We start from the raw sequence: 19359 nt of genomic DNA on the forward strand, positions 1-19359 counted from the left end.
TTTCTGTTAATCTATTATATAGCGCCTTTCACATTTCTGTATTCATTTATTTATTCATCTTTTAGTTATATAGCACCTTCCATATCTCTGTCAATTTATCTCTTGATTTCTACCAATATACTTTATATTGCCTTTTGTATCTCTCTATCTATTTTCATTAATCGGTTATATAGCTCCTTTCACATCTCTATTTACTTTTTAGTTATTTAGTGGCTCCCACATCTTTCAATTTATCTGTCAATACACTTTATGGTCTTTCTTGGCTCTCAAATGATGTGTTGATTTCTGTTACTCTATTATATAGCGCCTTTCACATCTGGGCATTTAGTTACTTAGTGGCTCCCATGTCTGTCAGTTTATCTGTTGATTTCTACCAATATACTTTATATTGCCTTTTGTATCTCTCTATCGATTTACTTCTGTTACTCTATTATATAGCGCCTTTCTCATCTCTGTTATATAGCGCCTTTCTCATCTGTTATATAACGCCTTTCTCATGTCTGTTATATAGCGCCTTTCTCATCTCTATTATATAGTGCCTTTCTCATCTCTATTATATAGCGCCTTTCTCATGTCTATGTTATATAACGCCTTTCTCATCTCTATTATATAGTGCCTTTCTCATCTCTGTTATATAGCACCTTTCTCATCTGTTATATAACGCCTTTCTCATGTCTATTATATAGCGCCTTTCTCATCTCTATTATATAGCGCCTTTCTCATGTCTATGTTATATAACGCCTTTCTCATCTGTTATATAACGCCCTTCTCATGTCTATTATATAGCGCCTTTCTCATCTCTGTTATATAACACCTTTCTCATCTCTACGTTATATAGCACCTTTCTCATCTGTTATATAACACCTTTCTCATCTCTAGGTTATATAGCGCCTTTCTCATCTCTATGTTATATAGCGCCTTTTACATGTATCTATCCATTATGTAGTGCCTTTCACATTTAGGGCAACACAGATGATTTTCATTCTGCTGACCACAAAGGGAACAACAACAACACATGAACAGCCGACGACAAACAGGGGCACGCAAGTGGTCTTCAAGCTCAAGTGGTCTCATGGCATCGTGTTTTCATTGTAAAGTGACCCCCTTCGTCTTCATCCTGATGTGCCCCTCGGCAGCGCAGTGCATTGCTGGAAGTGCCAATGAGCGAAATGAAAACCACCAGGGGGCTCCAACATTGGATGTGCTGCCAGAGTCCATGACAAGAACAACAAGGGGCAGCAACAGGGAAAGGGGTGAATGCTGATAATCTACCAGAATGGAGAGGACTGACGGTCTTTGTCATCCTTAATAAACCCGATGCTTTCAAGTGGGCTTGAGTCTCGATTGTGTGAAACTATCAGGCTGCTGCTGTACAGTGATAGGGTGGGCTCGGGGTCACCATCGTCCCTTCTGAAGCTGACTTTGCTAAGCGTTGGGGTGCGTTACTTCTGCTCCATTGGGGTGGCACCAGAAGTTTCTGTCGTCTGCCAGGACATCAAAGAAGAGTCCGCCCCCCCCCCCCCCCCCCCCCCACCTCACCCCAGAGGTCCAGAATGTGTGATTAAAAAAGAAAAGTTGCTCCCCTCATCCCAGTCCTCCTCCCTCCCAGTCCGTCTCCTTTGATTTGGAGGGTCTTGACCGTTCACGTGACCTCCAGAGACGCGGGGGACACCCGGTCACACTCGGCACGGGACCTGAGGCTGTGCCACTGCTCCACGGCAGTGCGATGGGATGTCATCAGGCGGCGCCAGTGGCTGGTTTCGGGGGGCCCGGTTGAGTACTGGCCAATCACGACACGTCCCACAAAGTCGTTGCTGCTTTTCATGTTGTGGCCGTAAACTGAAAAACAAAGAAAGAATTTTATTGGAAAACACAAACACCTTCTGTGGCTGCCTGACACGGGCAGTGTGCCCTCTAGTGGCTAGAAATATAATCAAATCTCATTTTACTCTATTACTACAGTCAGTGGAGAAAATGAATGAGCAGCCTGGTGCTTTGTGGCACAGTAACTCAGCCACTAGAGGGCACACTGCATACGACGAACCGTCCCGTCATTTCTATACATATGCAAGAACAGGGGTCCCCAACTCCGGTCCTGGTGGGCTGCAGGTTTTCATTCTAAGCCTTTTCTTAATTAGCGACCTGTTTTTGCTGCTAATCAACTGCTTTGCTTTTTTTAAGATTTGTTCCCCGGGATTTCTTCATCGTTCCTCTGAATTGCTTCATTTCTTTCCTTAAGCGGCCACCAAACACAAATGACATGTGAAGTGTGTGAGGCAACAGAAGACCAACTAAGTCAGGACCTCAAACTCCAACCAGTGGCTTAATGAGGCGCCGAGTCTCGTCGTTAATTAAACCCGTTCTTTAACTCTGTGGCTCGTTGCTGCCCTCATTGTGCAATAGCAGACATGTCCGAAATTGTTGCTTTTCAAAGGGGGACCTGAGCAGATCGACATTCCTGGGACCCTCAACTTTCTTTATCTTCAGATATTGTGTGATGGACACAGTTTGCTGGTCCTGTTTGGCTCATTTTGTATCTCGTTATTGTTTGGCAGCTTGTGGCGGCGCCACTGCGGAGTGAAAACTTCAACTCCCAGCAGTCTCTGCAGTGGCTCTGATTGGTCGTCTGCTGAGGGTGCTGGGGCTGCTGGGCACAAGGAGGCCGGCATGAGATTTAAAAGGAGGCCAGTTCTACAGAAGAGAGAGGGAAGTCTTTTGTTGTGTCCTGTCTGTTTGCCACTTTGTCTTGTGTTGGATCGTCTCCTGTGTTGGTTGTCATCCTGTGATGAAAGGAAGGAGCGCTTCTGATCCCATCACACGGAAATCCCGGTAGGACTGACCTTTACATTCACATACAGCCAGCTGATCTCCGGACTTTCCACCTCCATCATTTCATTACGTCAGTTGCCGTTTTTCATAGACTTCATCGTGTGTGGTTGTTGTTCGTCGTTTGTTTTTGTCAAGTTTGTGTTTATTGTGTATCGCCGGAAAGGCAACTGCTGTGGGATCCTTTTAGTTTGCGTAATTAAGATTTATTTATCGTTTAATATATTCGTCAATTTCTGCTTTAATTCCGTTTCTTTCTGGTCTCGGTGAGGGAAGTGGGTGCGAGTCGGGGCCAAGGCGGAGTGCGCTCCTGGGCTCCTCACCACAAAAATAAATAAATCACCGTCAACAGGCGGGGAGAATCTTAGGGGTCTTCAAGAGCAAGTCAATTAAAATGAATTTAAAAAATAAGTCGATTAGCAGCAAAGACAGGTCCCTCATTAAGAAAAGGGTGAGAATGAAAACCTGCAGCCACCGGAGTTGGGGGACCCCTGCTGTAGAAAACACCAAAGCTGGAACTGCACAAGCAGCCTTAAGGTGACCACCGGGCCACTCTGTCCCTACCACAGTAAGACGAGGACAACTGAAGCACCCAGGATGGTTTACCAGCACTGCAAGGCCCCCTGGTGGCAACGACTTGTAGTGCACAAACAAACACACACCACTGTAGCAGTAGGGTGTCGGCCATTATGGATGTAGTGAGAAGTCAAGCAAAATGACCCCTTGAATTGGCTAACTATAAAGATTACAATATGCAAGCTTCTATCTAGTTAGCCAATAAAACAAACATACTGTAAGCCTTTCTCATCCAGACATTGAATTGCAAGGGTCCCGCATATCCCAGCAGCACAATCCACCCACTCAAGCAGTCATTCATTTCAGTGTTTGATGTGTTCTCTAAGAGTCTGCATGGTGCCACTGCATTAAAACTGTTCACGGCTACAGCAACACACAGCAGCGTGAAAAGAAGAGTTTAACACAACCTGTGCAGGGTACAGCGTGGCACATTTCAATGGACAAACGGCAACTGTAATGACAATCTAACTGAATGAAAAAAAAAACAAAACAAAAATGGTATGTGCAAAAGTTTGGGCACCCCGGTCTAGGTGCATGCTGCACTCAATCTGGAAACGTTTAACACAACCTGTGCAGGGTAGAAACTTAAGCGTGGCACATTTCAATGGACAAATGCCAACTGTAATGACAATCAAACTCAGGGGTGGGCAAAGTCAGTCATGGAGGGCCGCAGTGGTTGCAGGTTTTTTGTTCCAACCCAGCTGCTTAATTAGAAAACAATCCTTGCCAATAATTTAATTCCATGGCTCATCAGTGCTTTAACTCTGCCATGTCAGGTCATGCTCACATCCCAGAATTTTTTTCATTTCTAAGGATATCATCCAAATGAGTTGAAGTCTAATTCTCAGTCCTTCACTTTTTTCTCTTCAGTTTCCTTCCAAGTATTTAATTAAACCAAATAGCACACGATAAATACGTACAGGTGTACATGGAAATAAGCTAAATGGAGAAATGCTGGTCTCTTTCTTCATCTTGTAAAGCACTTTGAGCTCCGGAAAGTGTATGAGAATGTGCTCTGGAAATCAATGGGGTTGTTGGGAGTTTAAAAGTCTGACATGTAGGCGGGCAGGTTACACTTGCATTGAGCCCTCGAGTCCAGAATTTAATACTCGCCTCTTCGTTTACCTAACGTCTGATGAACTGATTTTCTATCTATCTATCATTATATAGTGCCTTTCATCCTATCTATCTATCTATCTATCATTATATAGTGCCTTTCATCCTATCTATCTATCTATCTATCTACATCATTATTTAATGCCTTTCATCCTATCTATCTATCTATCATTATTTAGTGCCTTACATCCTATCATTATATAGTGCCTTTCATCCTATCTATCTATCTATCTATCATTATATAGTGCCTTTCATCCTATCTATCTATCTATCTATCTATCTATCTATCTATCTATCTATCTATCTATCTATCTATCTATCATTATTTAATGCCTTTCATCCTATCTATCTATCTATCTATCTATCTATCTATCTATCATTATTTAGTGCCTTATATCCTATCTATCTATCATTATATAGTGCCTTTCATCCTATCTATCTATCTATCTACCTATCATTATTTAGTGCCTTTCATCCTATCTATCTATCTATCATTATATAGTGCCTTTCATCCTATCTATCATTATATAGTGCCTTTCATCCTATCTATCTATCTATCTATCTATCTATCTATCTATCTATCTATCTATCTATCTATCTATCTATCATTATATAGTGCCTTTCATCCTATCTATCTATCTATCATTATATAGTGCCTTTCATCCTATCTATCTATCTATCTATCTATCTATATCATTATTTAATGCCTTTCATCCTATCTATCTATCTATCATTATTTAGTGCCTTACATCCTATCTATCATTATATAGTGCCTTTCATCCTATCTATCTATCTATCTATCTATCTATCTATCTATCTATCTATCTATCATTATTTAATGCCTTTCATCCTATCTATCTATCTATCTATCTATCTATCTATCTATCTATCTATCTATCTATCTATCTATCTATCTATCTATCTATCATTATTTAGTGCCTTATATCCTATCTATCTATCATTATATAGTGCCTTTCATCCTATCTATCTATCTATCTACCTATCATTATTTAGTGCCTTTCATCCTATCTATCTATTATATAGTGCCTTTCACTTCCATCTATCTATCATTATTTAGTGCCTTTCATCCTATCTATCTATCTATCTATCTATCTATCTATCTATCATTATTTAGTGCCTTTCATCCTATCTATCTATTATATAGTGCCTTTCACTTCCATCTATCTATCATTATTTAGTGCCTTTCATCCTATCTATCTATCTTTCTACGTTATATAGTGTTTTTCATATCATGTCACGGGGTGCACTTAGTTTTTCACACGCCTGTAAATACAAATCTCAAACAGAGAAACTTTTCTCAAAGCAGAATAAGAAAAGAATAAACAGGTGATTTTTAGATCAATTTAGAGAGCACATGACTGACTGATTGCAAAGTGCAGCCTGATGGGAGCCCCCCAGGCCTGAACATGAGGGCCGCTGGTCCGGGGGTCTTGTCAGTTAGCAGCACCTTTCTTTGAGCTAAATGAAGCTGGGATTGTCCTCTCACTCTTTAATTTTACTTTTCATCTTTCCTAATGGACTCTGTTTTAGGTGGGTGAGATTTACACAAAATGTCAGAGGTGATGTTGAGTAAAACGATTCCGCAATTCCAATTTAACTAATGGAGAAAAGCGCCGTCCCCTGTTCACAGGTCATTTCATTAAAGCTGCCTGTAAATAAAATCTGTAGCTTCGCAGTTGCCAGCCAAGCCACCCATTTCATTATTAAGGCTGGAATCGAGCCCATGAGGGCAGCAAGCGAGGAGAGACGAGAAACGCAGAATGGCAAACAAGCAGTGAAATATTAAAGGGTGTAAACCAAATCTGTGAGGTACATTTAAAAAGGGGCGCTCATTAGAGATGGTGCTATAAAGTGCAACCACACGGCCACAGTGTATGTGCTCACTGGCACCTTAACTCTCAAGCAGAGCAGGATTTCCAAACTCCCTGAGATCACACCAGCTAAGCCGTATTGTACCACCTGCCCCAGTGTGTATCCACCAAAGGAAGAAAAATAAGAAGACATTTCTGCAGCTGATTATGGGCCAATGTCATGGCTTCAATCCCCAGGCCTGCAGTCCAAATGTTCTCCCTGTGCCTGAGTGGATTTTATTCCAGGTATCCCACAAATCCTAAGGATGTGCAGCAGATGTGACTTGACATTGATGGTGTAATCATGAGATGCCATGCAATCGATTGGCTCCCTGTCCAAAGCTGGCACCCCTTTTGTGGCCAACATTGACTGCAAACCCTGAACTGGCCAAGTGGCACAGAAAATGAAAGGATGGATGAAGGCTCTACAGCTGAAGCATTACGTGTGTCACAAGGTGAGAGGGCTTGTCCACTTTTTCTTTATTTCTACAGAGCACAAATCATGGCCGACACTACACTACACTCTTGAGAGCTTTAGAACAGTGACAGGTGGCATGCAGCTCACTTGGCAGTGCACATTCAGCCGAGAGCCAGGACACGGAGCCAGCAGCAGACTCCACACCGCTTGACAAGGAGCTTCTGCTCAAGTCCTCCTCGGTTGTAGGCTGTGACTTACCAAGCTGGCATCACTCTGGCACAGAGACTCACTGACATCCACGTCTCCATATTTATCAACCATCAAAGAGAAATGGTGGAAAAAAGCTCAAGTTGGACAGTTGGGAGACAAAGTCAGAGAGGCGAGATGGCGTTGGTTTGGACGTGTGCAGAGGAGAGATGATGGGTATATTGGGAGAAGGACGCTAAGGATAGAGCTGATGGGTAAAGGGAGAAGAGGAAGGCCTAAGAGAAGGTTAATGGATGTGGTGAGAGAGGACATGCAGGTGATGGGTGTGACAGAACAAGATGACGAGGACAGGGAGATATGGAAGAAGATGATCCGCTGTGGCGACCCTGTGTGTAAGAAAAACATCCTAATATTTGTGAGGAATTTACCCTTAACAAGTCTCCAGCTGTGTTCTTAAAAGCAACTCATTTTAAAATCAAAGTCTCGATCCACTGGACTAATTTTCCCTTCATAATTTTACACACTTCAGTCAGGTCTCCTCTTAAACTCTGAAGGCTCAGCTCTTTGACTCTTTCCTCATAACTCATCCCCTGTAGTTGCTCTTCTCTGGACCTTTTCTAGTCCTGTTATGTCTTTTTTGTAGCCTGGATAGCAACACTGCACCCAATACTCCAGATGAGGCCTTACCAGTGTGAGCTTCAGCGTCACCTCCTGTGACTTGTACACCTCACATCAATGTGCTATATAACCTGACATTCTGTTAGCCTTCTTAATGGCTCCTGAACACTGTCTGGAAGTCAATAGCTTAGAATCCACTACGACTCCTAAATCCTTCTCTCAATTTTCAGATTTCCCATTGTGTATGCAGACCTAACAAGACCTAAACTTAATGCAAGTGTTCATCTCAGCTTTTTTATTCTTCCCTCATAACTCATCCGCTGTAGTTGCTCTTCTCTGGACCTTCTCTAGTGCTGCTATGTCCTTTTGTAGTCTGGAGACCCAAATTGCACCCAGTACTCCAGATGAGGCCTCACCAGTGTGTTATAAAGCCTGAGCAGTGACCTGTACTCCACACGTCAAGGCCATCAACCATGTGGAGCACTTCTGGATGGACTATAAAACGGACCAGTAACCACCACTTAACAGCCAGAGTCAGGAGGAGGAGGACAAAGCTTAGAGGAGAAGTGGTGGTGCCAAAGGAGAGTGTTGTGGTGTGTCATTTGTGTCCTTTGGGCACGGGGAAGATGTGTCCCATGGCTGAAGAAAATAAAAGTTTTATGTATTTTTATACATGCCTCCAGTGTGAGTCTGTGTCAGGTCAGGTGCCTATATAGTGCCTTTTTACACTATCTATCTATCTATGATATAGTGCCTTTCACACATTCTATCTATCTATCATATAGCACCTTTCACACATTCTATCTATCATATAACACCTTTCACACATTCTATCTATCATACAGCACTTTTCACATCTATCATATAGCGCCTTTCATGTCTATCCATCTATCTATAATATAGTGCCTTTCACACATATCTATCTATCCATCATATAGCGCCTTTAACACATTGTTTGTCTCTATTTATCCATCTATCTAATATATAGTGCCTTTCACATATTCTATCGAATATATTTTCTAGTTTTGTGTATCATTTTGTAATCCTCGTTCCTTAACACAGTAAACGTCCTTTTTCTTATTTTTCTCTTTTTCCTTTTTCATGTTCAGCCCACTAGGCAGGGTCTCCTAGCTGTTATGCCAGGTTTTCATCCTTGGCTTAAGGGTCTTTTCTTTGTATTTTATCTTTTTTGTCGAATTTTCAATACAATTTTCTAAATTCTATTATTGAATCTTAGGTCATTTTTTGTTTATTCATTATTTTATATTATTTTCCTATGCATTTATCAGTTCTTTCTATTATGCCTGATATTGCAGCGGAGGGGCTGGCCCTAGCTTTATTTAAAGTGGTCCAGCTGCAGATCTCCTCAGCTCTGCCCTGTTGACGAGGTAATCAAATTACAGAACAGGCCGCCTTGACAGTACATTTTCTTTAAAGGTTTTTGTGGTAAAGATACTTCGCTGTGCACCTCTTAGTATTTTCCCCCTGTCCTCCGACTAAATCCAAAGCACTGAATGTAAACTGGCACCTCCACAAATCCATAGTTTCCAGATGGAGTTTTTGCTCTCTAAGTCATGTGACCTAAACACACAAACACGATTGGCTGTTTAGCGGAGCCCCTGAATCTCAGAGGTCTGCAGTTGGACTCTTCTCCAAATTTCAGGCTCTTGTTGAGACACCACTGTAGCTTACAGAGAAGAAAACCCGTTTAGATACAGGGAGTGCATGCAGACTGCACATGGAAAATGGCTGAGCACAAAATTTGAACGCGGGGTGCTTGGTCTACGAGGTGTCAGAACTACTTACTGTGCAGCCATGAACAAAAGAATGTAATGAAGGTTTTGATGAGAACTGGCACTTTAGCCCAATGTAACTCGTCATTTTCTAATCTCCTAACTTTTCGAAAATGTCAGGATTTGAAAATCTCCATTCTGTATGTTCACTACCATGTAATATACTGTATGCGTGTTTATAGATTTGCATGTCAATCAATCAATTAATCAATCAATCCATTGATCCAAACTCAGAAACAGTTCAAAGTGACAGGGGTGTCTGTTTCCTGCTGCTGGGGGCGGAGGGTCACTTTTGATCATCAGTCCATAACCGTCACATCTACTCATAACTAGCCAATAAAAGTGAAGCACTCAACGCATGTGAGCCCCCCCCCCCCGAAGGGGAGACGCGCACAAGGGATTCCATCACCATAGCAACGGCCACGGAGAGGCTCTTAACGTGGTGGCGGCGGACACAGCCTTGGTCCTTATTATACAAAGGACACCTGCATCTTTGTAAAAAAAAAAAAAATAAAGGCTTTGTTTAGGCAGCCCCCACTCCTTGATGGGCCGTCACCTGTTGGTGGCTCCTGGGTAGATCACACAGTATGCAGGGAACAAACCGAGGCCCACAAGTGCCACTCTGCGTTTGTGTTAACACAGTGACAAGAAGTGTTTAATGAACATTTGTATTTGTAGTTAGTATCACATGATGGCAAGTGCAATCCATCACGTTTGGGGACAAGAAATTGGCTCAGTGCATGACACTGTTGGAACTGCGGGTCACGACACAGCTTACTTCACAAGTAGCTCTGGGTCATCTTTCATTTTTGTGTTTTCCTCTTCTCTGTTCTCACCAGCTTTTGCTAACTTTGGATTTATTTCAATATTCTACAGCAGCGCTTCTCAAACTCGGTCCTGGGGGGGCCCACTGTGGCTGCAGGTTTTTGTTCCAACCAGATTCCTAATTAGTGACAACGCCTGATAACACGGAGTTCATTTAATGAGCTGGAGTTTGTTTTTCTCTCTTATTCTTCATTCAAAAAAAGCACAGCAGCGTGATTTTGACATTTATAAGACACTAGCCGTCCCCCGCGGCTTCGCCTGCGCATTAGTGAAACAGGACAGCGAGGAGAGTCCTGCCCAGCTCTCTACTCCTGACGTCACTCTGCACCCTCCCCTTGGCCCGCAGCGTCTGTCTCTTGGATTAGTGCAAATATATCGCTCCTGCAAACTAACTCTGATTCTTAGCACAATGAGAGAAGTCGCAGAATCAACAGGAATGTTCAAGCAAATTCTAGAAAATAAACACACATCTAAATCCGTGAAGCAGTTCTCTCGTTCGCTAACTAAGCGGAGTTCAGGTTACGCCCCGAGGCCGAAGCGTGAGTGAGGAGGGCCCCGCCCCTCGATGAGCCTCTCTCGGATTCCTGCTAATAAATCGGTACCGCAAGCGAACTCGGACACTTAGTGCGATGTCAGAAGTCGCAAAATCAACGGACTGTTCAAGCAAATTCTAGCAAAAAAACCCGATCTAAATCTGTTATGTAGTTCTGTCGTGAAAAGCGGACAGGCATACAAACGGGTCTAAAAAACTATAAGAAATTTCGCGCTTGGACCACGAAATATTTAAAACCGTTTCTTAGCGAGCAGCTATGGGCCAAGGGTAACCTACAGTCCAAATTTCAAGTCCTCCTGGTTCGGGCTTTTACTAGATAGATAGATAGATAGATAGATAGATAGATAGATAGATAGATAGATAGATTCTACAGCAGCGCTTCCCAAACTCGGTCCTGGGGACCCCCTGTGGCTGCAGGTTTTTATTCCAACCGGATTCCTAATCAGTGACAACACCTGATCACACTGAGCTCATTTAATTCGCTGGTATTTTTCTTCCCATATTCTACATTCAAAAAAGCACAGCATAATGATTTCTACATTTATAAGACATTAAGAAACATTTCTGCTTTTCCTGTTGATTTAAATGCATAACTCTCTTTTGTTGATTTCATTCTATTTTGCCCTTCCTCTATACAGTTTTCCCCCTTCGTTGTTTCTTATTAATGACAAATGAAAACGAGGAGAGCAGACACGCTGGCAAACCACACAGAATAATCAAAGGCTGCAAGTACTTTAGCATCAGACCCACTAATTGGTAAATGATGGATTAATTCAGGGGTCTCAAACTCCGGTCCTGGAGAGCCACAGTGCCTGCAGGTTTTGGCTCCAACCCAGTTTCTTAATGAGAAGTCAATTATTGCAGATGAAGAACGTATTGCTTACCATTTTGATGCCTCATTTTAGTGGTCTCGCTTGTTATGGTTCCCTACCCTCAATTGCTTATTTCAATCTTGAACAGCTGCATTCACTGCTTTAATGGCTCCTTATCTATATATATAATTCACTAAACCGACAGAACAGGCGAGACAACCATGGGATACGCACGATATAGCCACGCCCGCCAACTCACAGAGACCCACCCACCAACGCTAAAACGATGGGATACGCCGACAACACCGAGCCACACCCACCGACAACACAGAGCCACGCCCACCAACTCTAAGACCATGGGAAGAGAACGCCTGCCCGCCAGCCTGACTGTTACCAGCGTGTAAAACCATCACAGCTTTTAACTCACCAAACAAGGACACCCTGTCTCTCGAGGCATTCACACTGCCGGAAGACAACCATGGGATACGCAAAAAAATAGCCATGTCAGTCAACTCACAAAGCCCAGCCCACCAACTCGAGCACACGTCCACCCACGCTCTCAAGGCATTCACAGTGCCTGCTCATGTGCCCGGACGCAACAACTCACCACACACAAATTTTGCTTAATTTGACTCAACATGGGAAACCTCACCCGGCCCGGACACGGAGAGGATTGACAGATTGATAGCTCTTTCTCGATTCTCTGGGTGGTGGTGCATGGCCGTTCTTAGTTGGTGGAGCGATTAGCCCGCTTAATTCCAAAAACGAATGAGACTCCCTACTGCTAAATAGTTACGCGATCGCCAGCCGGTCGGCGTCCAACTTCTTACAGGGACAAGTGGCTTTCAGTCACGTGAGATTGAGCATTAACAGGTCTGTGATGCCCTTGGATGTCTGGTGACGCAAGCGCACTACACTGAATGGATCAACGTGTGTCTACCCGGCGCTGACAGGCGTGGGTAAGCTGTTGAACCCCATTCGTGATGGGGACCGGGGCTTGCAATTTTTGCCCACGAACGAGGAATTCCCAGTAAGTGCGGGTCATACGCTTGCACTGATTACGTCCCTGCCTTTGTACGCACAAACTACTACTACCATGGTCAGGTGACTTGGTGGATTATACAGTATATAGAAAAGCAGCCGGAACCGCAAAGAACAATGAAAAGACAACGTGGCTCAGAGGTGCATGTGGACTGTAGCAGAGGCAAAAGCGTTGGGGGCGAGACGAGTCTTTGTGCCAAGAGATTTATCCAGGCCCAGGGCCGGAAATAAAAGACAAAGAGTAGATGACAAAGTAGAACGTCAAAAAGAGGTTCAGAAACGTTGGTGCGGTAAACATGCAGAGCAGGTTAGAGATAGTGGAAGTATGAAAAACAATGATAGTAAAGATCACATTACCGCAAACAAACGGAAATTATTACTTGATGAAATAACGGAACAGCAAAAAGAGGTCAATATATTGTTCGGATTTAAACTTTAAGTCGGAGACGTGTAGATCATCTAATTCGTGTTGCCATCAGGGAAAAGTAGTGTTTCTTTCCAATGAAGAGGCGTATCTGCAAGAATTAAAAGATTTATTGTCTGGTGAAAGTGAAATCCCGAGAGAGAAATCATTTGTCATTCATGTGAATGCTATTGTCGGAAACACATTTCTTGTAGAGAGAAAGAAACAATATTCAGTCGTGGGCAGTTATATGTCGCATTGTCACGATGTAAGTCCAAAGACGGAATCAAAATTCAATGCGATATTGACGAAAAGGTAAAATCGAAAAGAGATCGAATATATGGACACAGGTGATATGACAGAAGTATGAGGAAGAAGATCTAAGGATACGAGAAGGAATGGAGATGTGAAGAAGATCAGAAAGATAAGGAGCTGCCAGATTATGAAGGGTCTTGTAAGTAATAAGCAGAATTTGAGAGGGAGCCAGTGAAGCTGTTGAAGGACAAGAGTGATGTGTTCTATGGAAGGGGTTCTGCTAATCATACGAGATGCAGCGGCATTCTGAACCAATTGGAGTTTGTAAAGGAGTTTGTGAGGAAGACAATAATCAATACGAGATGTGACCAGAGCATGAACAAGAAGAGCAGTGCTGGTAGCTGAAAGAGATGGACGTAAATGGCTGATATTATGTAGATGGAAATACGCGGACCGAGTAACGTTATTAATATGGGCTTCGAATTTTAAGGTACTATTGAGAATAACACCCAACCTCTTAACCTGGGAGGAAGAAGAGATTAGAGAATTATCAACGGTCAATGAAATAAGATCACATTTATCTAAAACCGATTTAGTTCCTACCAGAAGAACCTCTGTTTTATCACTTATTTAATTTAAGAAAATTAGCAGACAGCCATGATCTGCTAGGTTGGACCAATGGATGTTTTTGGATGTCACCTGCTACGGTGTCACTTGTACTTTCAGCGACTCACACATTTCAGCACCGGAGTCCTAGTTTTCAATTTTGACCAAATCTCTACTGGAGTGTGGAGTCTGCATATTCTCCCTGTGCCTGGCTGCTTTGGTTTCCTTCCCATTCCAAGGCCTCATGCAAAGAGACTGACTGGCAACGTGAATTCTGCCAAAAGTGTCTGTGTGACAGGGGTCCTGACCCGGGTGGGTTTCTGCTTTAAGTTGAATGTTGCTCAATTACTCCATTGGTTGAACGTTGTTGTTCTTACACAGGTAAAGCCACGAGCTTCCTGATTTTCTTACTTTATTTTTTCTTGATGCTCCACTTTGTTAAAAGTAGAAATTACATTTTCTCCATGTATTTTAATAGGACCAACACCCCCATGTAGGGCTGGATCTGGCCTTGTGGTCAATAACTGACCCCTACCTCACAACTCTGAAAGGGATTAACTGGGTTCACAGAATGAATGAATGCTTAGTGGGGTCATTCTGTAGACCTGACATAAATACACCAGCATGTTTCCTTTGGCCTAAAGACTGACCGAGGCATTGGTTTCATGGAGTTTCACACTTGAATATAATCAGTATGCGGTTCTCCCTGCCATGTTGGCAGCGTTTTTAAGGCCTGCTTAATGAACACCAATGACATGCACAAAGCAGGGGCAGAACAGAAAACCTCAACTGGCTCCCCGTTTGGTGTCTGCTTGTGTACCTGTGGCTCTTAAACCCAGCGGCTCCTTCCTCCCTTTTAGCTCCTACCTGTAAAAACAAGGCTGACGTCCTGCAGGTCATCCGGTGCGACTCGGAAGCTGAAGGACTCGTTGTAGTAGGGGTCAATGGTTCCTCGCATGCATGAAGTCTTTTTGCTCTTCACCAGTTTCAGGCCATTCACCAGCTGAATCTTTACAAATGGGTCTGGGGATCAAACAGAAAGAATTTGGCGTATCATATGCTGCACAAACAAACACAAATTCAGTCAAAGCATTGGTGGTCTGGTCACCTGATCCCTGGCTCATGTCTGTCTGCAGCAGCTGTTTGGCCCGAATGATGTCCACATTCAGTCTCCCTGCGCTGGGCAGGTAGTTGAGGGACAAGAGAAGTTCTCCAAGTTCCACTTCATTCTGTGAGGGGAGAAGAGAATATCAAATCAAGTCAGACCTTCCATCCAACAAGGATGCAAGAGGAGTAAGGTGTGCCATCAGAGAGCTAATGGCAGGAGGAGATCCCAACATGCAGGAGTCCCAAAAACCCCATAAATGAAACTGGTATCCTCCCAAAGAGTCCAGTCATGTGGCCCAAATACCATTTTAAGCCTTTTGTTATCGCCATTTTAGCTTATGATTTCAGTCCTGAAACCAAAGGCCTCATCACCATTTCTGCCTCCAGGCTGAGGCTGATCCTTCCATTCGTTTCATACGTTGGAGAGAAGCTGGACAGAAGTTTATAATAGAAACAAAAGATGCATGGGGCATACCAGCCCTGCAGGGGGCACCATTGTTTTATGGCGAGTGAGACTGCTTTACAAGTTTACTAAGAAAAGGGAAGGCAAGCTAAAGTTGTAGAGGTGACCAGGAGAGGAACATCGAAAATACCAGGAAAAAGTTCAATACCGAGAGTGTTATATTTCATCGAATCTTAGCGCTAAACCAGGAATCAACATCAAAGCCAAAGGGTCTGAAATGTTAAGTAAGAACACGAAAAGCAGCATGCAGAGGCTTCTTTGGAATTACCCCCAAACTTGCATGACCGGGAAGTGCACAGTGCCAACCTTTTTATCCCATGAAGTGAAATGTCAGCTCTGTGAAGGGTTGTTGCATAACAACCAACAAATGCTGCTCAAAATGGCAAGACCCAAAAAACAAAGATGGCGTGGAAAAAAAGACGAGGAAAGTATATGACGATTAAAAGTCGATCTCTAATCAAAACACAGGATTTATTGACCCTAAAAAACCTGTTTGAATGTACAGTAAAATATGTCATAAATGGAGCTCCGATAGAAGAGTGATTCATTTAAAATGAACGCAAATCAGGACAGGCTGATCACTTGAACAAAATACTCCTTTATGATGGAGAGAAAGAGCTGAAGTGCCAAGCCTGGATGGGACAGGCAAAGGGAGAGTTATTTTAGATTTACTTTGGGGTGCTTAAAAACCCAAGAACAACCGTGTTAATGAAGAAGCGCCCATTTACATAAAGAATAGAATCTCTTTATAAGGGCTGGTGCTGACACCTCCAAATGATTTTAAGACACTGTGAGAGGGACTTTATAGTCCCAGTGCTTATGGACAACTTCAGAACACAGCAAGAGAGAAAAGAATGGCAAGTTAAACTCATGCTAAAATTGAACAGATTGCAACATGGTTTGAATAGAGACATGGGTCTTATGACCAGATATGAGGATTGTTTGCATCTCTTGGACTGTCCCACACACCCACATTGTATTGAAAAACTCATCAGAAACTTCAAAAGACTTTGTTGGACAGTTATCTTATCCAATGATCTTGACCATACATTGTTCTTCTCTCTTGTTAAATGAACCCTAGCCTGAAGGAGTCTATTAATTTTTTACATGTAAGATTTCTCACTTAAAGATTTAACCAATGTTGTTTCTTGTCCTAGTGTGTATATACACACAGGGAACTCCAGTTTCTGTATTACATCTTGCCTGAAGAAGGGGCCTGAGTTGCCTCGAAACCTGGCATATTGTAATCTTTTTAGTTAGTCAATTAAAGGGGTCATTTCGCTTGACTTTTCACTACATTCATAATGGCTAACACGGTACAGCACCCTAGTACTATAGCCATTTCCTGAAATACTAAAGGATTACTATATGTTATTTACCTCATGTACTTTGTAGTGATGGCTGAAAAAAAAATTAATTGCATGCTTTCACGAAGAACGGACCTAACGAAGTTTCTGATATGGTGACCAAAACTGATCAACAGCAAACAATACAAAAAAAATGTCCATGAAAAAATCTCACGTTACTTGATGTTCACACGTCACGTCAGCCAGTTGTATGCTCTCAATGGGCAAAGCGCATGTACTTTTTTCTAAAACAGTTTTACAAAAATAATTCTGGAAAATGAAAGAATAAGAAGCCCCCACTTTTGAATTAAAGACAGGACTCATGACCAATGAATGAACAGAAACCCAATTAAAAAAAAAGAGTTTCTTTGGCGCTGTTATTGGTGTTCTCCACCTTAACCGGAGGGTTTTTGTGATCACTGGACTCATCTTTAGAGACTTGCATCACAATATCTTATACATAAATGTCTACGAGTGGAAGTGTGTGTGTGTCTGTCTGTCCGGCCCGGAAGTGAGAGGAGAAGTCGGGATAAGGGCTTCACCTCTGAGGAAACAGAAACTCACGTAAGCAAATGCACAAGCAGGGCGAGCACATTGGCACAACGAAACCTCGCAATAAACAGACACTCACTTAGCCGCTAATGCACAAGTGAGGCGAGTACGTCGGCAAAACGAATCCTCCTCGGAGAGAGAAGCCCAGAAAGGAGTTCCTTTCTATTACCTGACATCTCTACATTTCAGGTTTTTTTCTGACAATTTCAATAGTTTCTAGGACCCCGGGGCTTTTTACAGGACGGGCCTACACAGCTAGTTGTATATAAGGATGCTACTCTGGAACTTGACTTTTATCTGTTTTTTTAAGATTGTATAGATTTATTTTTTTGTTACTTACACTGGCTTCTGGGAACTTCAGAGCAGCTCTTTATTAAGTTTTTTACACTGACTTCATATATGAAATCAGAATTAAGCTAGCACGTCAGGTTTTTGAAATACACATCATTGACATTTTGACACTTTTGAATATCAATATAATATATCAACACGATACCTGGAGTTTGGACTCTGTCCCACCAAAATTGTTTTGATGTGTTTATTCTGAAAACAAACCAAAAGACGATTCCAGAGACACGTTAAAGTATATTTATGTCAATTTACCTCAATATAAAAGTGAGGTCAGCGTGCCCAAAAATGTTGGGAGTCACTCGCTTTTGCACTTGTACTGCACATCCATCTCTCTTTGCAAGAACCAACAGTTGTCACCCATCATGCTCGGAGTGAATTTTCCCCGATATCAGTTTTCCATCACCTTTATATCTTGATGAAATCTTTCCTCATGCTCATTTGGTGGAAAAAAGTCGAGATGAGAATGTATAAAATGCGTCTTCAGTGACATTCTGGCTCCCGTAAGCTAATATACTTTCAGCATATTCTCCACAAGATCAGTATAATTATTTGTTCTGTGACTGTCAAGAAAATTCTGGACAACCCGCACGAACGAGGGTGCAGATTCAGTGGGCTTCAGTTTCCTTTTGAACTCCTCGTCAAGCATCAGTTCATGGATTTCAGGGCCAACAAAAACACCTTCCTTAATATTGGCTTTGCTTTTCTTGAGACCAAACTTATTTCTTAAATGCTGAAACACATCACCTGTACTGTCCAGTCACCCTAGTTGTACAAGACTTGGAACATCAGAACTAAAAAATGGGACGTGCTGGACAAAAACGGTTTTCAGATTTGGAGTCAGCAAGTGAAATTTGTTAACGTACAGATGAAAGAATCCCAGTAGCAAAATGCTTGTTGACCAGTGTTATTTTTTCATATTATTGCCTAATCTTATTTGCTTTTCTTTGCTTGTAACTCTCTCTTTGACATCTTATAAAGCACATTGAGCTATGTTGTTTGTATGAAAATGTGCTATAGAAAGAAATGTTGTTGTTTTAGAAGTATAGAGAAGGAAATATGGCTCCGTTACACTCCATTTTGGACGTATGGGCCCAAACGAAACTAAATGTCTGAATTCTGTCTTTTAGAAATGCATCGTAGCTAAGTATAACTCACAATGAGACAAAAGACGTGTCCTTAAAAAAAATCCGTAATCCAGTGAGGCAATGAAACTGTTAGTGGTTGGGAAAGACAAAAATGCTGCAACTGTGGCCTTTTTACCATATTTACTCGTGTACCACGCGGCCTCGTGTAAGACGCGCAAGCAGAAGAAGTAAATATTACAGAAAAAAATTTCCTTGTGTATGACGTGCACCTGATTTTCTAATGCTAATTTTCGGGAAAAAATGTGTGCGTGGTACACGGGTAAATACGGTATTTGAATTTTTTGTGCAATCTGCTGATCAGGCCATCAGAACCATCAGCCACAGCGTAGAATTCTATATACTGTATATACAGTATCTACTCTATATATAAAATCCTAAGCCTAAAAGTGCAACGATTTTATGTCACTTTTTTTGCCACGCTTTAAATCAGGCTTATTTTAAAATCTACATATATATGGTTGGTATCATTCTTTTT

General features: G+C 42.3%; 1 protein-coding gene across 2 annotated transcripts in view; it reads right to left on the reverse strand.

Moving 5' to 3' along the window:
• Positions 1-1559: 1559 nt before the first annotated feature.
• The window catches only part of syt17 (synaptotagmin XVII), a 55708-nt gene continuing 37908 nt past the window's right edge, over positions 1560-19359 (reverse strand). For both annotated transcript variants that reach the window (XM_051933947.1, XM_028814080.2), the window contains 3 exons: positions 15029-15149; positions 14788-14943; positions 1560-1839 (listed from right to left, as the gene is read on the reverse strand). In XM_051933947.1, coding sequence (XP_051789907.1) covers positions 1643-1839; positions 14788-14943; positions 15029-15149 — 474 coding nt within the window. In that variant the 3' untranslated portion in view covers positions 1560-1642. The remainder of the gene's footprint in view (positions 1840-14787; positions 14944-15028; positions 15150-19359) is intronic.

Source organism: Erpetoichthys calabaricus, chromosome 11, assembly GCF_900747795.2.
Source record: "Erpetoichthys calabaricus chromosome 11, fErpCal1.3, whole genome shotgun sequence".
Taxonomy (NCBI): domain Eukaryota; kingdom Metazoa; phylum Chordata; class Cladistia; order Polypteriformes; family Polypteridae; genus Erpetoichthys; species Erpetoichthys calabaricus.